Here is a 19641-nt window from a genome sequence, read left to right on the forward strand (position 1 = left end):
CGTCTGCCTGTCGGCCAGCTCTCCTTCTACCCGGTGGCCTCCTCGCCTACTGTCTGTCCAGCTGTCCTTCGCCACGATGGCCTCTCCCGTCTACTCTCTAGTCTGCACAGTTCTCCTGTTACACGGTGACCTCCTCTCCTGTGTGCCAGAGCCCCTGCTACACAGTGGCCTCCTACGTCTTCTCTCTGCAATTTCCTCCTTCTAGACGCTGGCCTCCTCAGCATAGTGTCGGCCCGATCCTCTTTCTAACGGTGGCCACCTCCATCTTCTGTTTGCCCAGTTCTCCTGTTACAAGGTAGCCCCTTTTATCTGCATGCATCGGCTCCGTCCTCTCCTCTTCCAATACGATGACCAACCTCCGTCCATTGTCTGCCAAGTTCTCCTTCTATACAGTCGCCCCCTCAGGTTACTTTCGGCCTGCTTCTTCTTTTTTTACGGTGACCCCTTTGCCTACTATCTGCCCGTTCCTCCTACACGCTGGTCCCCTCTGTCTACTGTTGGCCCGGTCCTCCTTATACAAGTTCCATCTACCATTCCATCTACTGTCGGTACTCTTTCTACACACTAGTGACCCCTTCCATTGACTGTCTGCCCAGATCTCCGTCTACACTGTGGCCCCTATCATCTGCTCTCTGCCCACGCAGCTCTCCTTTCTTTACACGACGACCCACCTCTGTCTGCCTACTTCTCTTTCTACACGGTGACCCCCTCCGACAGCCCGCTGGTAATTCCACACGGTGGCTCACCTGTAGCCTCAGAAACAATTGCTACATAAGTTTAATTGGCCCCATCATGAACGAACCATATGCTTTGATACAAGTGTCACATGATATGGCATGAGACAGGAGTTATTGTACAGCTGATAATGTTGGTGGTAGGCAGGCATGCCCAAGTGAAGTTTAGGTGTTGGTGCTACATTTGTTGATGATGATGGTGATAATATATTTGGTGCGTTCATGATGGGACCAATTAAGCTCATTAGCAGTGGTTTCTGAGGCTACATGAAAAATCACGATTGTGCTGAACCAAATGTGACAAAATTTGGGACCTTAAAACCTTGTTAGTTTTTACATTATTTAAGGTTTGCGTCACATTTTCATTGATCGCTGTATGTAGCTTTGAAAGTTTATTTGATCAATAGGATATTTTACCAGTGATCTGTTAAGGCGCCCTCTGGTGATACACAAACATTTAGATCAAGGGTGAAGATTCCTCATGATTCCCATGATTCGCAAGTAATTCTCATGTACCACAATTTGCCCCTTAAAAGAAGCAACAACAATTAAAAATAACAACAAAAACTAAAATTTTGCCGCTACATACCCGGCCCCATGAACAGGTCCACTCTGTTCATTTCTCTACACCTTTTAAACTTCAAAACACTGGATATGAAATAAAGTACTGCTTCTTGCAATAGGATGGGATCATAAACTACAATCACTGATACAAGTATCTGTCTCACTAATTGCCCTTTATTCACAAATGCCTACTTGGCCTAAGAGTTCAATTACAAATGTTCTTGGCTGTTGAAATCTCACACGCTCTTGGGTTTCCCCAGGAAACAAAGCTTGGCAATGGGGCGCTTGGGGTACTTATGGCCTACTCTCACCTCCACCTGTCGAACCTTTCCTGTTCTATCTGGGTAGACTTGCGTCACTCTGCCAAGTGGCCACTGTCCACAGTGTTCATCGTCCGCAGCAACTAGTACCAGGTCATTCTCCTCCAGATCTTGCTTTGCCTGGGTCCATCTCGGACGAGTTGTAGGTATTCTCCCTTCCACCGCCTCCAGAACTGGTCTGCCGGGAATTGCGCTTGCCGCCACCTGCGCTGACCGTAACCATCCGCCTTCACGAACGCTCCAGGTGGGATGTTGGGACTTGGTCTCAACAGAAGTAAATGGTTCGGTGTCAATGGCTCCTCGTCTCTAGGGTCCAGGCTGAGCTGGGTAAGTGGTTTCGCGTGGTCTTGCATTCTCAAGACGTCCACCTACACACACAACTCCATCCGTCAACACTGGACTTAATTTCTAGAGTGTACTTGGAACTCTCATACTCTTAGGGTTGGGTGTCCCAGTTTCCTCCACACTGGCGTCAAGTGCTGCAATCTCTCTGAGTGTACTTGATGATTGGTCTCAGCTCTCAGTAGCTCTGATAAGGACAGCCTATTACTTCTGAAGTCGAGATCTAGTCCTTTCTTGGCACAGGCCCTCAGGTAATCCCAGTACCTCAGCAACCAGGCAACTTCACGCTTGATTCTATTCCAAGTTGAGTATCTACTAAGTAGATCATCTATGCTGCTCTTCTCAGCTACAGAGAAAGACTGGACAACCTTCTTCACTTCAGGATCATTCTGAAGAGTATCAAGTAAATACATCTGTGTAGGGTCCCTTGATAACCACTGGTGGGAGTGGCCAATGCTCTTCTTCCTTCCACAGGAACTTGGATCCATGCAGCCAGCGTGGGTCCTTTCATTTCATCTGCAGTCAATCTTTGAGAGCCATCATCAGCTGGGTTGCTTGTAGAGTCTACATATCGCCACTGCAATGGGTCAGATCCATTCTATATCTTTGAAACACGGTTCGCTACAAACATGTGAAACCTGCGACTCTCATTCTGAATATACTGAAAAACTGATGTAGAGTCTGTGCAATATATGGTCTCCATGATTGGCAGTCTCATCTCCCTCTGGATAAGCTGGTTTAACTTCACTGCCAGCACTGCAGCTGACAACTCCAGTCGAGGAATTGTGACCTGCTTCAATGGACACAACCGTGCCTTCCCATCGAATGCGCAGTGGGCCCTTCCTTGTATGTCAACAGCACGCAAATACGATACGGCAGCATAACCCCGCTCTGAAGCATCAGAGAAACAATGAAGCTGAAAGACCACTGTATCATCAAATTCATTCGGTTGCAAACATCTATTGATGGTAACACTCATCAGCCTTGGTCGGTCATCCAGTCATTGCTTCCATCTCATCCTCTCACGTTCCTCTATCCTTTCATCCCACCACGGCCCTTGCGACACACGTCTTGAAGAAGAATCTTTGCTGGCAGGATGAGCGGCGCCAAAAAGCCCAAGAGGTCATACAATGAAGTTACGGTTGACAACACACCCCTCCGTGTAGCAGGCTTGCACGTCACAACTGCTTCAAACCCAGACTTGTCAACTTCAGCATACCACTTCACACCCAAAGTGGGCTCTACTGGCAGATGGTCAAGATCTAACTTTAGTACTCTTATTCTTGTCCCCAGCCCAATTTGCAGAACTGAATTTGGACGTCTTTGCATTTTCTTCTTTTGAGCCTTTGTTGTCTCTCTGCGGAGGATTAAACAGTATTTGGTGTTTTCATATGCAGCCCTCAACATGTAGATTTTAGCACACACCCTCTAGCTATGTGCCCTGGTCAGTAGTAGTTGTCACATAATTTGTTACTTCGAACAAACTTCAGCTCATCGTGACAAGACCTTTGCCAAAATTCTTTGCATTCCTTCAATGCATGAGATTGAGAACAGCAGCGATACGGTGGCACATATAGTTCCCTCGTTGAGGACGACTCCTCTCGTTAACCTTTTCGGCAGATTTATATAACGGGTTTTGCCCTTACCCAACGTATATATTAATAAACACTGTATGATCAGTGCTTGTCCGAGAGCTTGCGAAAAAAGTCACAAGCTTACTTGGGTGGGACTCGAACCCACGACCTCCTGCTTACTAGTGCAGACGTCTTAACCACTCGACCACCGAACTTGCCGGGGTCGGCTGGCCGGTCCGAGTCAAGTGAAGCAGCGGGTACCGCGAACTATTTTCAAGATATGTTTTTGCGTTGAGGAGATGTTAATTTATATAACGGGTTTTGCTCTGACCCAACGTATATACTATTAAGTGTATATATTAATCTCTTTTCAGCAGAGTCATAACCTTGAGCGGCAAGAGTGGTAACTTTGGCTGGCTTGCCCTTCAAGCTTGGTTGTGGCATCTTGTCTACTCGAACATTTTCTCCAGTGTTCTGGCCATACATGTTGCTTGCTATCTTCGGCTTTTGTTCGATGAAGTTGGTCAAGTGTGAGAAGTTTGGCTCCACGGAACCTTGAATCATGAGCTGAGCTCGTTTCGCCCACTCAGACTGAAGGTGTATGGGCAACAACCGCTGTACCTTCAGGAGGTTGTCAGAACTGTTCATATCTGTACCCAATCTATGACAGGGTAACTGGACATTTTCTCATCTAACGGGCAAGCTCCCACAATGCAGCTCCATCATTTGGCTTGATTGGTTGGCCATCTGTGACTTTACGGATCAAGGAGTGAGTGATGAAGTGTGGCTGACCAAACTGGTCATGAAGAATTTCCCTCGCTAACTGGTATCCGGCATTCTCCTCCATCAATACGCAATTCTCAATACTCTCCCTCGCCTTTCCTTTGCAGAACTGAATAAGGTGAGTGAGCCTTACCCTGTCTTCTTGAACCTTGCTGGCAATGTTCACGTCAAAACTGTTAATGAATCCGGAGTAGTCTGCAGGACCACCACTGAAGGAGAGCAGCTCTGGCTTAGTATTGATGGCCATCGTCATGTGCAAGATTTGTTGGATCGGTTTTAGCATTTCTCTTTGTGGAGTCGTTGTTGCTAGATGGAGGCACATCATGTACAGGCAAAGATTCCGGCTCAGAAACTTCCAAAGCAATAGGCCCAGCTGAATCCTGCTCTTGTAATTCTTTCACAGCTTGTTCCTCTGTGCAACTTTCTTCCTCCCTAACTTCATTCTCCCAAAATTGCAGTTGCTGCTCAGATTGCTGTAATTCATCATCAGCCTCCATCTGTTCCATCCTTTGCTCAAGTCCAAGCCTTTCCTGTGCCAAGGCCTGCCTTTTCTTCAATTGCTCGGCCTTGAGACGTGTGTCACAGGTTGGCTCTCGATTTCACAGTCAAGACCTGTGTTGGTTCAATAAATTGTTTTACAAGGAAATCTGCTCAAAAGAATCCAAATGGACAGCTTCTTATGTTGATCCTCAAATAATCTTATTGCAAGAATACACTCAAAATACAATCACACGAAGTACATGGCGAAATACAAGAAATACCAACAATGGATCGACAGGCAACTTAAAAGATACACTTAGATTGAAAACAGGATTCACAGCAATGCAATCAATAACTGAGGAGGAACAAAATGACTTATACAGAAAAAATGCAATCCCTTATACAATCAAGAGTAAAAAAAACCTAAATCAGGCTTAGCTGTGATCTTGAACTTGCTTGATCCAACTTGACCAGAGACACGGGTGAAGCTCCACGTCCTTAGCAGTCCTTCGCTAGGTCAGAAGAGACGCAGATCTAGCATGATGATGGGGAAAAGGGGTCAAAGTGAAGCTGGTAGATATATAGACGAGCCGGGTCGGCTCCCCAAAGCGATATGACCTATGGGCAAGTACCCTGCACCAACAGAGCACACAGGTCAGTGATAAGAAGGAGAAAAGGAGAAAAGTTTCAACAACTTTTGTCTAACAAGCAAAGTGCAGACAGCACTTGGAGGCAGCCTTCTCATCCGGTCTCAGATCGCCTCTGAGGAGGACAGGGCGATCTGGGTCTTTTATAACGGGTGGGCCATGTGATCGGAACAATTGATGCAGTATGGTCTTTAGTCATTAAGTTTTCTTGGATAAGGAATAATCTCATCTTTCGTAATCAGGACTTTCTCAAGATCACGTACCAGGATGTGGCCTCAAATTTATAGTCAGTTTAAGGTTATTCGCCCCCTTCTTAGATGGATTGGCCAAGAAAACATATGGTAAGTCAGAAAAGGAAAAACCATGGGAAAAGTTAAAACATATAGATGACTAATTGGGCAGATGATTTCTCCCGTCCGGCCTTCTTGGAGAGGGGTATGCTGTGGTCAACCCACTTCCGTGGGAATGACACTTAGTCGGACCCAACATCTTCAAGAGGCATTCTAACAGGGTCCCACACGTGCTAGCATCTGCTTGGCCTTGGCTGCTTTGCGTCTGGAAACTGAGCTCACACTGTCCCTTGAGCTGGCTCTTTCGAGCAGCGACCCAACTTCACTAACTGCATCCATGTTGTCAAGATGCTCACGTATAGTATCTGCATTAGCCATGATGAAGTGAACTTTTATGTAGCCCAGGTCCTATCATGAACGCACCAAATATTATCATCGCCATCATTATCAACAAATGTAGCACCAACACCTAATCTTCACTAGGGCCTACCTGCCTCCCACCAACATTATCAGCTGTTAAGGTACATGAGAATTACTTGCGAATCATCAGAATCATAAGGGTGCAGTGTCCCAATTCAAGGAAAATTCTCCGCCAGGCCGAGGCGCACAAAAAGTACCCCCAGAGATTGTTTCGAAAAGAGGGGTCTGTTTGGGCCAAGAAATGGTGGGATTGTGTCAGTATGGCCCAGGATCATCTCTGTAGATTCAGAAGCACCCATCTGGGGGCAAAGCAGACAAAATGGGGCTCCAAACTTGGGTTGATTTTACGCTATTTTCAATGGAGCTTGAATTGGTTTAGTGCACCCATAAGGAATTTTCACCCTTGACCTAAAAGTTTGTGTATCATCAGAGGGCGCCCTAACAGTTCACTGGTGAAATATCCTATTCATCAAAATTAATTAATAAGCTTTTAAAGCTACATACAACGATCAATGAAAATGTGACGCAAACCTTAAAAGAAGAATCAACAATTAAAAATAACGACAAAAACTAAAATTTTGCCGCTACACCACCCCCGTCTATACTTTCGGCCCTCTCCTTCCACACCGTGGCTACTTCTGTCTAGTATCTGCCCAGCTCTCCTCGTACACATCGACTCCATTCGTCAGTGGCCATCCCACTCCTCCTACCCCCTCCGGTCACTTTCGGCCTGCCCTTTCTTCTGTACGGTGACCCACTATCTGACTATGGCGCAATCTGGATCTGCCTTACTCTCCTAAGCGGTAGCCCCTCCATCTACTGTCGGCTCAGTCCCAATTGGCATTTGTGCATAAGGTCACGAGAAGTTAACAGGGCCTCTTTCCGAATGTGTGAAATACGGAACTTCGTGACTCAGACTCAAGGTACCATGCACTTATGTGCACGTGACGGCTCATTTCCAATTCATAGCTTCGTCGCTAGTCGTCGTAGTCCTAGTGCTCAAAAGTTAATGCAAATTTGTTCTAATGATTCAGATTTCTCCCCTCATACACAGGAACTGAAGAGGCGTTTGATTGCAAGGGGACACAACTGTCATCAGGTTCAGTTACGCTCTATCAATAGGGCCTGCTCAGTCCCCAGAAGTCTTGCACTCTGGGAGAAGACCCCCCGTGAAGAAACAACTCCCAGGGTTCTCTTGGTCACTACTTTCCATCCTGGTCTTCCTCCCCTCCGCAAACTTATCAACTACAATCATCATATCCTCCACACTTCAGACCGCCTTGCCAGTGCTATCTCAGACACCCCGCTTGGTGGCCTACAGGCGCGTCCCCGCAACCTGCGGGACCTTATCGTTCGGGCAGACTGCCCCCATCATGCCCATTGGATACCCTTCCCCTCTCGGTATGGCACCTTCAGTGTAAATCTAACAGATGTGTTGTTTGCCAGAACCATGCCCTGGAATCAGATACATTCTCTGGCCACTCCTCCGGTACTACCCACAGAACCAAAGGCACTATCACTTAGCTCTTCTAATATCTCATCTCTTGCAGGGTGTGCAGTGCTCAGTATGGTCGGTGAGAACACTCTCAAGACGCGTTTCTATGGCCACAGTTCTACGATCAACACCAAACGACTAGATATACCCCTCTGGGCCACCACTTCAACCTTCTTTGTCTGACATGATCTTACAGAGCATAGAATCACCGTAAAGATGCTGTTCGCTTCAACAGGGAGAAGCTTTGGATCAAACGCCTCCACACCATACAACCCCGTGGCCTGAACATCCAAGAGGGAAACTACCAATTAACACTCTTTTGTTTTTCTTCTTTTGTCTGCCGATTATAACCCCCCCATGGGGTTCAGTTCGTTCCATTGTATTTTTGTTCTTTGATCTTTTCGCAACTTACATTCCTTTGTTGCTCAACCATCCTTTCATGAAGTCCCCTTTACCCCTCGCCCCTTTATTAAGCCTGCAGCATTCTTGACCTTTTCTTTTGTCCTGCTGCATTCGTTCGTGCTGGGTTGATTCCCTGTATGTTGTCCTGTCTGTTTGTCATTTTGCCTTTGAGAAATATTTGTTCAGAATCGAAACGTCAGGCCCTCCTTTTTTTGCAAATGAAGAGGAACAGAAAGTTAGTTTCAGATTTTCTTTGGTACGTACTTTGATGCGTATCCTTTTTTTCTCGGGTGTACCCCCCCTCTTCCCCTGTATAGTAGGGTCTACCATTTCTCATTGTTTATTCTGGCCCCAACCGCCTGTAGCCAGTACTTTCATAACTTATTAAAAGTCAATCGGCAGACCAATAGCATACAGACAAGACCTGTGAAAGCTATGTGCCTTGTTTAGTACTTCAATTCATCCGCTTATTATAACAAGTGTCTGCTTGTCTGTTTGGATCATCTCTGTATTTGTACAGCAATATTTTCCATTGGTGCTGTGGGGGTTTGGTTAACTTTTGATGAACTTGATGTGGGTTAAGTTAGCTTTTCGTATTTTATTCTGAAAGTCCTCTATGGATTTTTATTTTTTTCATTTTGAAGATTTTTTATTTGTAATTTTTCCTTTACATAGATTTACCTTATTGTGAAATCTCTGAAGTCATAAATTATTTGTTTTCGAACCATCTGTTTAGATTTTTCTTTAAGTAGCTAGGTAGTCTAAATAAGTTATTTTGGGGGAAGTCTATGTCTGGTTTCCCCGATTCATTTTTTTATTGTCCCAGTTTTTCTTTGAAAACAAATCGCGACCTAATCATTAGAACCAGGATTTTCCTCCATTGAATCACTTTTCAAACAATGTCCAATGCAAAGGAACGGAAGTATGCAGTCAATTTCTTGCTGAGGCAAAACATGACTTCAATTTTATTTAAGCTATAAAACTTCAAACTTACAAAATTTAAAAAACAATCAATGAAAAAGGAGCGGACATGATGGCAATTAACCCATTGACCTGTTATTCGATTTCCACGAGAGAATATATGGCCCCGACTCGCACGTAGAAGATGGCCCTCCGAATTTCAACGTCATTTTCTCTTAGTTACAGAATGTTTGACTTTTCCCTTCAGAAAACTTTCTAAAGTCATCATAGCTATTACTTCCTACCTATATGAGCTTTTGGAGTACAAAATAGACTTCAAAAATTTCTTGCGTCCTGGTGCACAGGGTAAAAACATCGCTTCTGTGTGATCTTAAAAAAGCAAACTGTTACCGATTATTTTTTTCTAGTTCACGACTATGAAAAATTTAGATGTGTTTTACTCAGCGCCTAATAAATATTCACTCTGTTTGCTATATATGTTTGCTGTTTTGCTTTCCAAATTTGGCACTAACTTGCCACAAAAAGTAGTCATTTTTCGAATAAATTCACGCTTCTTTCAGCAGACTGGTCTTCCTGGAAGTCTTACATATTTCCCTTGTCGTGTAACTGCATTTAATTGGTTGCTTTTAGCAGTCGGCATTAATTTATGGTCATACCGTACAAGCTTGAGTCTTCTCAGAAGGAGAAGATCGTGGCTCACCCGGCCAGGCAACTTCAGTGCATTAGGAACAATTACCATCTTCAATTCCACCAGTCCTTTTGATATCTCGCACTCAAAGCCACCCCTTTTCCCCTGCTTTTTGCAAATTACCGGTATTATTATTGTAGCAGCTTATCACACGTGTGCGGCCTGTACCCCCTACGATGACCCCACGACCCCCGCCAGCCTGTGTGCAAGATTATTTTACAAAACTATTTTTGGAACTCTGTGGCGGGAGACTGGCGTACCCTGTTACAAGGGTGGGTCCAGGGGCCAACAAGGGCCAAGAAAAAGGAGCCAAAACTGGTTTTGAAAAAAATGACAGAAAACCATTTCATTTCCTTACTTCAAAAAGGATGTTAAAAAAGTGCAGCCTCACCCCTCAGAAAGAACAGAAAAGGTTACATCAAAAAGCCAAATTTGCGCACCCCGTAAAAATCTAAAAATGATTCCCCATACAGAACTTGAAGGAGCTTTACTTTGGGAAAACTTTCTTCATCAGTTACTAAAGAAGTATCGGCATTTCGCTTTTTCCCACCATTTATTCAAGGAAAGAGTCATAATTGCGTAGCCAATTGGTTTGACTTCAAGCAACAAGTTATATGGATAGCATCGATTTTTACTGTTTTTGCCATTCAGTCTGTCGACGTTTAGAATTCATTCCCTCAAAAATTCATTATTCATATGTATTCCAGAGAAAGTGAACAAGGTACAAATTGCATTCTTTTTTACGATTGATCACATTTCCTATAGTTTCCTCTGCACTGTACAATCCTTGCTGTCGAACGCCATTGCTACCTCAACATGCATGCTTCCACGAATCTGCGTTGTCACGTGCGCGATTGTCTTGCAATTGCTATGCTAATCATGCACACTCCTGGGCCGGAAACAGAAACAAAATCCTTTCTCTGGTTTTGGAGGTGCGATTCCTGTTGTGTGGAAGAGAAGCTTAAAACTACAAACTAGCAAGAAACACCACTGTACAACGCGGTAGTCTTGCTGAAAGATGAATGGTAAGTAGGCTATCCAATGGATGGTTACAGGACCATTCGTGGTTCTATTCGAACGTGATACTGTTACTGTTATGCCATGCGGCTACGTACATGTACTTCTCTAATAAAGCACACATGTAGTCTTGTACACATATTTTTGAAGTTCTCGCCGTTGGTCGTTTTGTGCCGTTTCCATTCTCTCATAGCTTTTACAGTATATAAATTCGTTTCTCCACCTCTCTTGGTCGAACCCCCAACTCTCCTTTGTTCACCAACACACATGGAATGTGCCTTCGAAATCCAGGTTTTCAAGTTCATAACGTTTTTAAATTCACCAGTCCAGGCTGCATCCTGTAGTACAGCGCTACTGTTGGGACTCGCGTATGTGCAGATACACGCAGGTAAGTGCGTTGACACTGTTGTGTACCTGTTTGGGAGACATGGACGTAGATGTATATAAAAAACCTCGACTTGCAACGCCTTTGTATAATTGAAAAAGAGGCCAGCCAGCGGCCATTTTACCGAGCCGAATACAAAAGCGTGGGTTGGCTCCCTTCTATTGACGTCAGGAAGAACAGAGGCGGGCATTGCCAGGAAAGTTTTGTATTCGGCTAGGTAAAATGGCCGCGAGTGGATTCAATGACTCTATAAGCTTATTAAGGGCATTGCGCGTCCAGATTTTATTATACACGTCTGTGTCTGGAGACCGGTGGTGCATACGGAAGCATTTAGGAGCCACTTGTAAATTGTTTTTTTTTTTTAGATACTATCTCGCGGCGGCGAGCGAGTTACTATCTCGCCGAGGCGCAGCGAGTTAAAAGATATTCCACCTCAGCGAATATTTCAATAGTTTCGTAAGTCCCATTCAGGGTGCCGTTTTCAAATTTTGCAGGGGGCCTTTATACACTTCCGTAGGCATGCCTTGCCACGGATCATTTACATGTTAGCCTTTACTCAAGGTGCGCGTGGCTACATGGATACACGACGCACACCCAGCTGTTAGCACGACAAAGACTACCGCTGCAAGTCGTCTTCATCCCAGCAGCTGGGATGTCCGTTGTGTGTCCAGCCACACGTGCCTTAAGTAAAGGCTATTTACATGTATGCCTTGTCCGTGTATCTTCACGACATTCATTAGGGCACCGTTTTTACATTCTTTTGTTCTCATTTCCGACTGACCCTATTTTGGGCTCCCGATCACGGAAAAAAAACTTTTTCCCCCTGACCCTGCTAAAGAGGCCTAAACCCAAAAAAACTGCTGGGGAAAAAAATTGGCCAGCATGACCTTTGAAAACAAAATAAAAAAGCCCTGAAAACTTACGATTTCGCAAACGACCAACAGCGACGGTGGGCGTTCGTGTGAACATTCGGTATACTGCACCTTTCCGTGGCCCACTGAGGTTCTTGCATAGCCCTACACTTGTCTTGACTCGTACAAGGGGATTTCAATGTGAGCAGCATGGTACCGACCAGCAGAATTAGACTTCCTCAGTCCAGCACGGTATGTTTTGTGGCTTAGAGTAAAGTACATGTATACCCGGTTTGAATGTAAGTATACACACAAAACGTGTTTTTTTAATTTTTTTTTGTACATTTATCTTTGTTTAATACTTCTGTATATCAAAAATGCAGAAAGAGAACAAAAAGACCCCTGAACACGGAAAATTGAGGATAAAAGACAAGTCTACTATTTTAGAAATTTCGTAAACTTGCTGTTTTATCAGTGGAAAAAAAGAGGAAAAGTTGAGAAAACCATCGACTGCAAAAAACCAACATCCTGTTATTAGAATCCCAGTGCATGTACATGTATTTATAACGATACGTATGTGGTAATCCTGAAACCATGAGGCATATGAGGTAGCAAAAGAACAGACAACTTGCCACAAAATGTACGCAGGCAGCAACACCTTTCCAAGGGAATTTTCCGATGAGCATTTGTCAAAATATTTGTTTCTGTTACGAACACGAAAATATACGTAAAGATTAAATTATAAACATCGATGCAACACGATGTAACACGATGGTACGTTTGTCATGTCAGGAAAGATCGTCGATCAGCAGAGCATGCAAGAACAGTGCTGTGATACATGCACATGTACAGTATGTATGCGCTGCTTTCTGCATATCTGGTTCGTAAGTGTGACGTCACTTCAGGGCCGTTTTCCAATACTCGACTTGGGCTCCGTCTGAGGCTTCAACTGTTTTTTTACTTTCTGACTTTGACGTTACAAGCGTAATAGTAAGTCTGAAAGTGCCATGATCAAGTGAGATGCAAAAGAGCTAAACGTTACAGTATTTTAATTTAAGTTGAACTCTTCAGGCCCACAATCGAGGATTGTTTTCCTACACGAAGCCTGAGACGGAGACAAAGTTGAGTATTGGAAAACGGCCCATACATGGAACCGGAAGTTAACGCGCAACTTCAGCGATCGTCCAATGGGAGCCTGCAAATCGTGGCGCGTCCACCTTTGTGACGAAGTCACTAATAGGAATCGGATAGCGCATGCAGCCGAGCGAGGCGCAGTGCGCACATGCTCTAGCAAAGTTCCCGGATGTTCAATCCAGAGTGCGAAAAAGTGCCCATTACGAAATGATGACCGGGGCGACGCCATAGGCCATGTACACATTGGTACCGCGTGATTATGAAGTTACTTGCCGTTGTTGCCGTTGTACCTATTTCCGGCCCAGTGATGACGCAATTCTTCTGTGGACGATTCTGGAACGTTTTTTGCACGAGTGATGGCCAAAATGGCGAACAATAATCGACATATAAAACCCAAGCTTAGGCTGCATCCGAATCTCTTGTCTAGAGCTAGGTCTAGGTCTTCACTCCATTCGAAATGTGTGGAGACACGTAGATAATAGCCCTAACCGTAGCTCTGGAAGCCCGTTTCGGACACGGCCTTAGAGTTTTAACGTGATTTAAATTACAACAGAAACTGCTAAACAAAAGTTGATCAGTTGCTATACAAAGTCAATTTTTTTGCGATGCAAAGAAAAAAGTGCATAGCGAATTTGCTATACAAAATTTTAATATGAAATCGCTCACTGCATTTCCATCGATTGAGAACAAACCCAATGAACTTTCTTGTGATAAATCAAAAAGGGGCCACCAGCGTCATCTGCTAGACCAGGAAACCGTATACGTTCCGTTGAAAATCAAATGCGCATGCGCGCTTGTAGTATAGGCTGTTCTCCATAAATTTCCCGTCTTTCTTGTTTGAATGGGACATGAACAGGCGTGCGGTTTCAGTTGCGGTTTATTTAATCATAAATAATTTAACTGAACAATTACTAAAAATCTTTCCTTTACACAACTGTGTTGAGTTTTGTTTACTTAGCGGTGGGAGTTGTGACTGTTGGGCTTACTGTTTCTAGCAACATTCACTGACTGAAATTGTATCGGGACACGGAAGTTTCAATTCCATGTACTATCCACTTACTTGGTGAATTTTTATTCGAAATGTGATTGCACTCAGATAGTGGCATTATTCTGTTTTGGGGAATGGGGTGATGAGAGATGACATAAATCAAAAATTGCCTGTCCATGGAAATTCGGAAGTCACATGACACGAAATGTGATTGCACTCAGATAGTGGCATTATTCTGTTTTGGGGAATGGGGTGATGAGAGATGACATAAATCAAAAATTGCCTGTCCATGGAAATTCGGAAGTCACATGACACGAAATGTGATTGCACTCAGATAGTGGCATTATTCTGTTTTGGGGAATGGGGTGATGAGAGATGACATAAATCAAAAATTGCCTGTCCATGGAAATTCGGAAGTCACATGACACGAAATGTGATTGCACTCAGATAGTGGCATTATTCTGTTTTGGGGAATGGGGTGATGGGAGATGACATAAATCAAAAATTGCCCGTCCATGGAAATTCGGAAGTCACATGACACGAAATGTGATTGCACTCAGATAGTGGCATTATTCTGTTTTGGGGAATGGGGTGATGAGAGATGACATAAATCAAAAATTGCCTGTCCATGGAAATTCGGAAGTCACATGACACGAAATGTGATTGCACTCAGATAGTGGCATTATTCTGTTTTGGGGAATGGGGTGATGAGAGATGACATAAATCAAAAATTGCCTGTCCATGGAAATTCGGAAGTCACATGACACGAGGTGGCGCTAATCATGGTACAGAAGTGCGTTTAAATGTATACTTACACCCCTTGGCCTTACACAAAACGGCATATTTAAAAGCTTTTATAATTTTTATCCCAGTTTAGTACAATTGAATGCATTTTGCATGGTGAAAACGTCGCAAAACACCTCAAAATCCCCTCACAACGAACAAGGTTGATGATCCAAACGTCCACCCCCCCATGAAAAAGTGGGGGCTATACATATAACTGTAATTGTAGGCCAACGTACGTGCATGTATGCCCCCATCCTCCAGGATTTAGACCCCTGAACTGAGATCTAAGTGGATTTGGCTGCATGCATGGTTACAATTTGAAGATGGCGGCACTGCTCAAGGTAAACACTTCGCCCGTTCTATCCATCCTTAAACGTGACGCTGTGAAGGGCCTATCTCTGTCGCGAAATTTTGTGTAAGGAAACTCAGGCTTTGCATGCAAAGCATTGTGGGTACCTGGCTGGCTGACTTTTCGGATCATCTCACTGCTAGGCGGGGGGGGGGCAGGATCCCCCAAGATCTCGCCTGTCTCATACTTGATCTCTTTTAACCTGTAAGCACATGTACATACATGTATATATTTCAATGTTTCAATTTTTATGTTTCAATTCAATCCGACTGAGGATGTTGTGGTCATGGTCGCATTTCATGCCCTCAGGCGTCTCAGCTCCGAGACATTTAGTATAAATTATGTCGTTGGACATTTCGCTAGAACGGTATGTCCCATTTAAAATAACAATAATAATAGTTTCTAAATAATCGTAAAACATTAAAGGGAAAACTCCTGAAAACTTAGCACAGAAATTACATTGCGATGATATCGTAAAAACTGTCCCTTGCACATGGACGTGTTAGCCCATGCTTTGTGTTGAACATATTCTATCCATGTTATTGCATACTGAAATTTAACATGCGAGAGGCCATAGCACTGAATAACCGTTGACAACAGATGGCGTGTTTTGGCAAAGGAGAACGACGACACATCCGCTCAGCAATGCCCTTGCATGTGCTGTGTCAACAAAGCTAGGAAAGCGAAACACTAGCTGAAAGTAAGAGTTAGGTAGATTTAAGTTGGGTTGACCAAGGTTAACCAAACCTCTTTCATTCTTTCAGTCTCATCGCTGAAATGCTACCAGTGTACCAACTTTGTCGCCAGCAACGACAACCTCGGAAGCTTGCAGTCGAACGAAGCATGCGCAGGTGCAACCTTCGATCCGAACGGAGTTGTCCTGCAGGACTGTGGAACCGTCTTCGGCCAGACACCCATGTGTGAGAAGTGGGAGGGGAAGTTCACCGTTAACGTTCCTTTCCGTGAGTTGACTTGCCACTCTGGGCTCCGTTCTGAAATTAACGAGGGGCACTTCCTGCAGTGCTAAGTCGAGACTCGAGAATGTTGGTGTGTGTTCTCATTTCTGCAATGGGTCCTCCTTCTCTCTTTGAAATCTAGTACGTTGGCCTATGTAGAAAATAGGATGTGGCACTAGACATCTTTCCTCTTGATCTTTGCTACCCAATTATCATTTCCTCCATCGTAAAGATAATGTAGTGGTACGGTGGCCCTGAAGGGACATAAAATTCACGACCAGTCGCGAATTTATTTTGACGACGTCGTGAATTTATTCACGACTAGTTGCGAATATTTTGGCGACGTCGTCCGAGCAGTCGCGAATATTTTTCACGACCAGTTGTAAATGTTTTTGCAGTGTTACGAATATTTTTTATGACATGCCATGAATAAATTTACCAGTCGCAAACTTTGTAGCTGATATTTTTCCAGAAACTTGAAGGGTTCGTATTTGCCCGACCGAGCGCCAAGGCTTTCAAAGCCTTCCAGAGACACGGCTAAATTCAAGATACATGTATGTCCTTACCAGGAACAAGTCTTGTGGAAAGCAAACCTTTTGTTTCTGAGCCATGTCGTTCCCAAGGCCATTGTTTCTTTCTCAATGCACAGCTTCACTGTTCACTTTGCATCGCACGTGGACAACCGTGCAACAGTAGGCCTACACCCGCATGGTCACTGCACCGCTGTACATATAGAATGTTCAAGGCCAGGCAGGCGCTTATCATTATGTATTTGCCGTTTGTTATTAGCGCACTTACCCTCCAAGCTAATGGAAAAATATTCATGACTAGCGGTGACAAAAATGTACGATATAGCGAAAACATTCTCGACTAGTCGTGAATTTTATATCCCTTCCGAGCCACCATATAGTGGAGATCAACTCGTAGGTCGAGTTCGGGCGAGAACACGACTCCAGAACAGGAACAGGATCACACACCACCTCCTCGTCAGGGTTTTACAGGAACACACGGGAAAACTCGTGAGATTTTGATTTTTGAACAGCTGCAAAAAGTAGAGAAATGGCTTACAAAGCCAGACACAATGGGAAATTTTGCAAAATTAACATCAATTGTTTTTCATAACACAGAAATGAATGTTTCATTAAAATAAAATAGAATTCAGATCAATTATCCAAACATAAACTCTTGAATAATGTGCATGTCGCTTGCCACTAACTACCAACATTAAATGTATGTTCCCGGCGTTCGAGCGGCCGACTCACGAACAACAAATCGATCTGTTCGTGAATAAACGAGAACAAGACGCCCGATCTCAGCCCGAGGTGATGCCATTACTACGGGGCGGCATCGCAGTCGCGTGCGTTCTTGAAGTTAATTTTAGAAGCGTGTGCTTTGGGTGTATCGGGAGAGCCTGTTGGTTGAAGAGGCATGTAACACACGCGTACCATCTGCAAGCAAGATTGCAGTGGCACCGCGGTAATGGCTTCTATTTCTGGTTTCTTAATTAATCCAAACATGGCTCTCTCTTTAGCGCAACCATTCACTTCAGAAATCGGTCAGTGGAGACAGCTTATACACTTAGATTGTTTCTCTTCAAGAGTGTTTATTAGGTATGCATGTAAGAGAATTTCACGAAACGAAAACGTGCAGATTTTATAAGCTGACTAAGCATCCACTCTTCCTGGTCTCAACAGTTGGAAACACCGCAGTCACTGGTCAGGTGCGAGGGTGTGCTTTCGTTCCAGTCGGTGAGTTGGTGGATGGATGTGCCAGCTCCACGCAGCTCACAGGTTTGGCTAAAGACGCGGTGAGACTCATAGTGTCTTTTTTTACGACCGGCGAGGTTGAAGGGACGTACTGCTCATGCGAGCGGGATTACTGCAACACGGCCCCTGCTTTGTCCCAGACTGCTCCACTGTTGGTAATGATCGGTCTTTTGTTCAGCCAAGTATTTGTACTGTAAGGAGATTTGCTGAATGTACGTGACAGATATGAGTGTTTTCATAATTTTTGGTAACTATAAAGTAGCTGCTTTATCATGTTTTGTTTGTCAATGACATGTCTCTGTTGGTCTTCAAAATCCATTTTTCATTTTCTACAACTACTGTGTGTTACTGAGGCATTCAAGTGCTTTGAGTTACCCACAACCATCTCTCAGGTCACAGCTAATGTCAGAGAGCCAACTAGGCCACATTTGGCCTTTCGTACACATTTCTCGGGAACTTGGCCCTCTCAGTCTTTTCCTCAGTGAAGTGAAGAAAATCAGATGATATTATGACAACAAGGATGTTTTCTTTGGGATCCCAAAAGCCCCGTCATTTTAACACATGAACTTATCATCATTAGATACGACCTTCAAAGTCTTGGTATGATTTAAAGGTTTGCATATTAACAACCAATATGTAAAATGCTTTGTATTAAATGGTTCATTTTTATACACTCTTAAACTTCAAAGGATAGACAAAAAGAAAACTTCACTTTGATTCCAAACAACAGGTGTTACATCATTGTTTCTGAAAATGACAATGCATGGCGCGAAACAAAGCCATGAGCAGATTAATGCCCTGAGCAGATTAATGCCCTGAGCAGATTAATGCCCTGAGCAGATTAATGCCCTGAACAGATTAATGCCCTGAGCAGATTAATGCCCTGAGCAGATTAATGCCCTGAACAGATTAATGCCCTGAACAGATTAATGCCTAGACACCAATTTTATTCAACGGCCTGTTCAAACAAGGTGAAGAGGAAGATCAAATACGAAGATAATAGTGATTAAAGACTGTAGTTTCAGAAAGATTATTGTGATTTTTAAAATAATCTATAACTGTCTTTGGTGTAGAAGAATTTATAGATCTGTCAAATCTCGTGTGACGTGACTCTTACAGTAATCTATTATAGTTATTTCATACTATAGGTTTTCCGGCCGAATTCGTCATCTTCCCAGTCAAATTCATTATGTTCATTCGTTTTCAAATGACTTTTTATGCAGGTCGCTCCAATGTTTCTTTTTGATACGGTAGAGCCTTCAAATTCATTTACAAGTGTCGAATAGTGCACTGTAACAAATTCAATTTAGAACTAATTTCATTCTATTGAACAGTGCATAACCGTCATTCGATTTCTCGCCGGATGACTGGAATGAGAAATTCCTCCAGAATTTTACTCTCGTTTTCGTCTATGGGCAATCATGTTTAGATCGTTAAGATGCAGTTTACCGAACAGATTTGTAATTTTCTTTATTTTGTACCCAAGAACACACTCTCTCTCCGTAAATCTGCATGTATACTAAGATTTTTTGGATTCTCTTTAACAATGGCTTATTTTCTTTTTTGTCACATTTTTGAAGTAAATTCCTCACCCTGTTTAGACATCTCCCCACTTTGTCCATTCGTGTGATGTAAATAATTTTACTTCGCTGTTATTCATTCGTTTCATAACAATTCCAACAAACAAAATACGAATGAACACATTAGCCAATAAACGTTGACCAATCGTTATTTTTATAGAGATCTCTA

The 19641-nt window shown here is 43.6% G+C and overlaps 1 protein-coding gene across 2 annotated transcripts; it reads left to right on the forward strand.

Annotated features, from left to right (window-relative positions):
- The first annotated feature begins 10496 nt into the window (after positions 1-10496).
- Positions 10497-19641, forward strand: LOC110982956 (uncharacterized). 2 transcript variants are annotated; one of them, XM_022241773.2, is made up of 4 exons: positions 10500-10685; positions 11003-11065; positions 15935-16132; positions 17821-19641. In XM_022241773.2, the coding sequence occupies exons 1-4, from the start codon at positions 10679-10681 to the stop codon at positions 18087-18089; spliced, it is 537 nt and encodes a 178-aa protein (XP_022097465.1). In that variant the 5' UTR covers positions 10500-10678; the 3' UTR covers positions 18090-19641. The 2 variants fall into 2 exon arrangements, with proteins under 2 accessions (XP_022097466.1, XP_022097465.1); XM_022241774.2 differs by lacking the exon at positions 11003-11065 and having other exon boundaries at positions 10497-10685.

The sequence above is a fragment of the Acanthaster planci genome, linkage group LG05 (assembly GCF_054643075.1).
Source record: "Acanthaster planci isolate LZ-2023a linkage group LG05, COTS_SCS, whole genome shotgun sequence".
Lineage (NCBI taxonomy): Eukaryota > Metazoa > Echinodermata > Asteroidea > Valvatida > Acanthasteridae > Acanthaster > Acanthaster planci.

What these genes read in the sequence shown, in the direction of transcription:
- LOC110982956 (XM_022241773.2), top strand. An exon ending in GTATGTGCAGATACACGCAG is followed by an intron (nt 11,066 to 15,934) that starts GTAAGTGCGTTG and finishes TCATTCTTTCAG; the next exon opens with TCTCATCGCTGAAATGCTAC. An exon ending in CACCGTTAACGTTCCTTTCC is followed by an intron (nt 16,133 to 17,820) that starts GTGAGTTGACTT and finishes TGGTCTCAACAG; the next exon opens with TTGGAAACACCGCAGTCACT.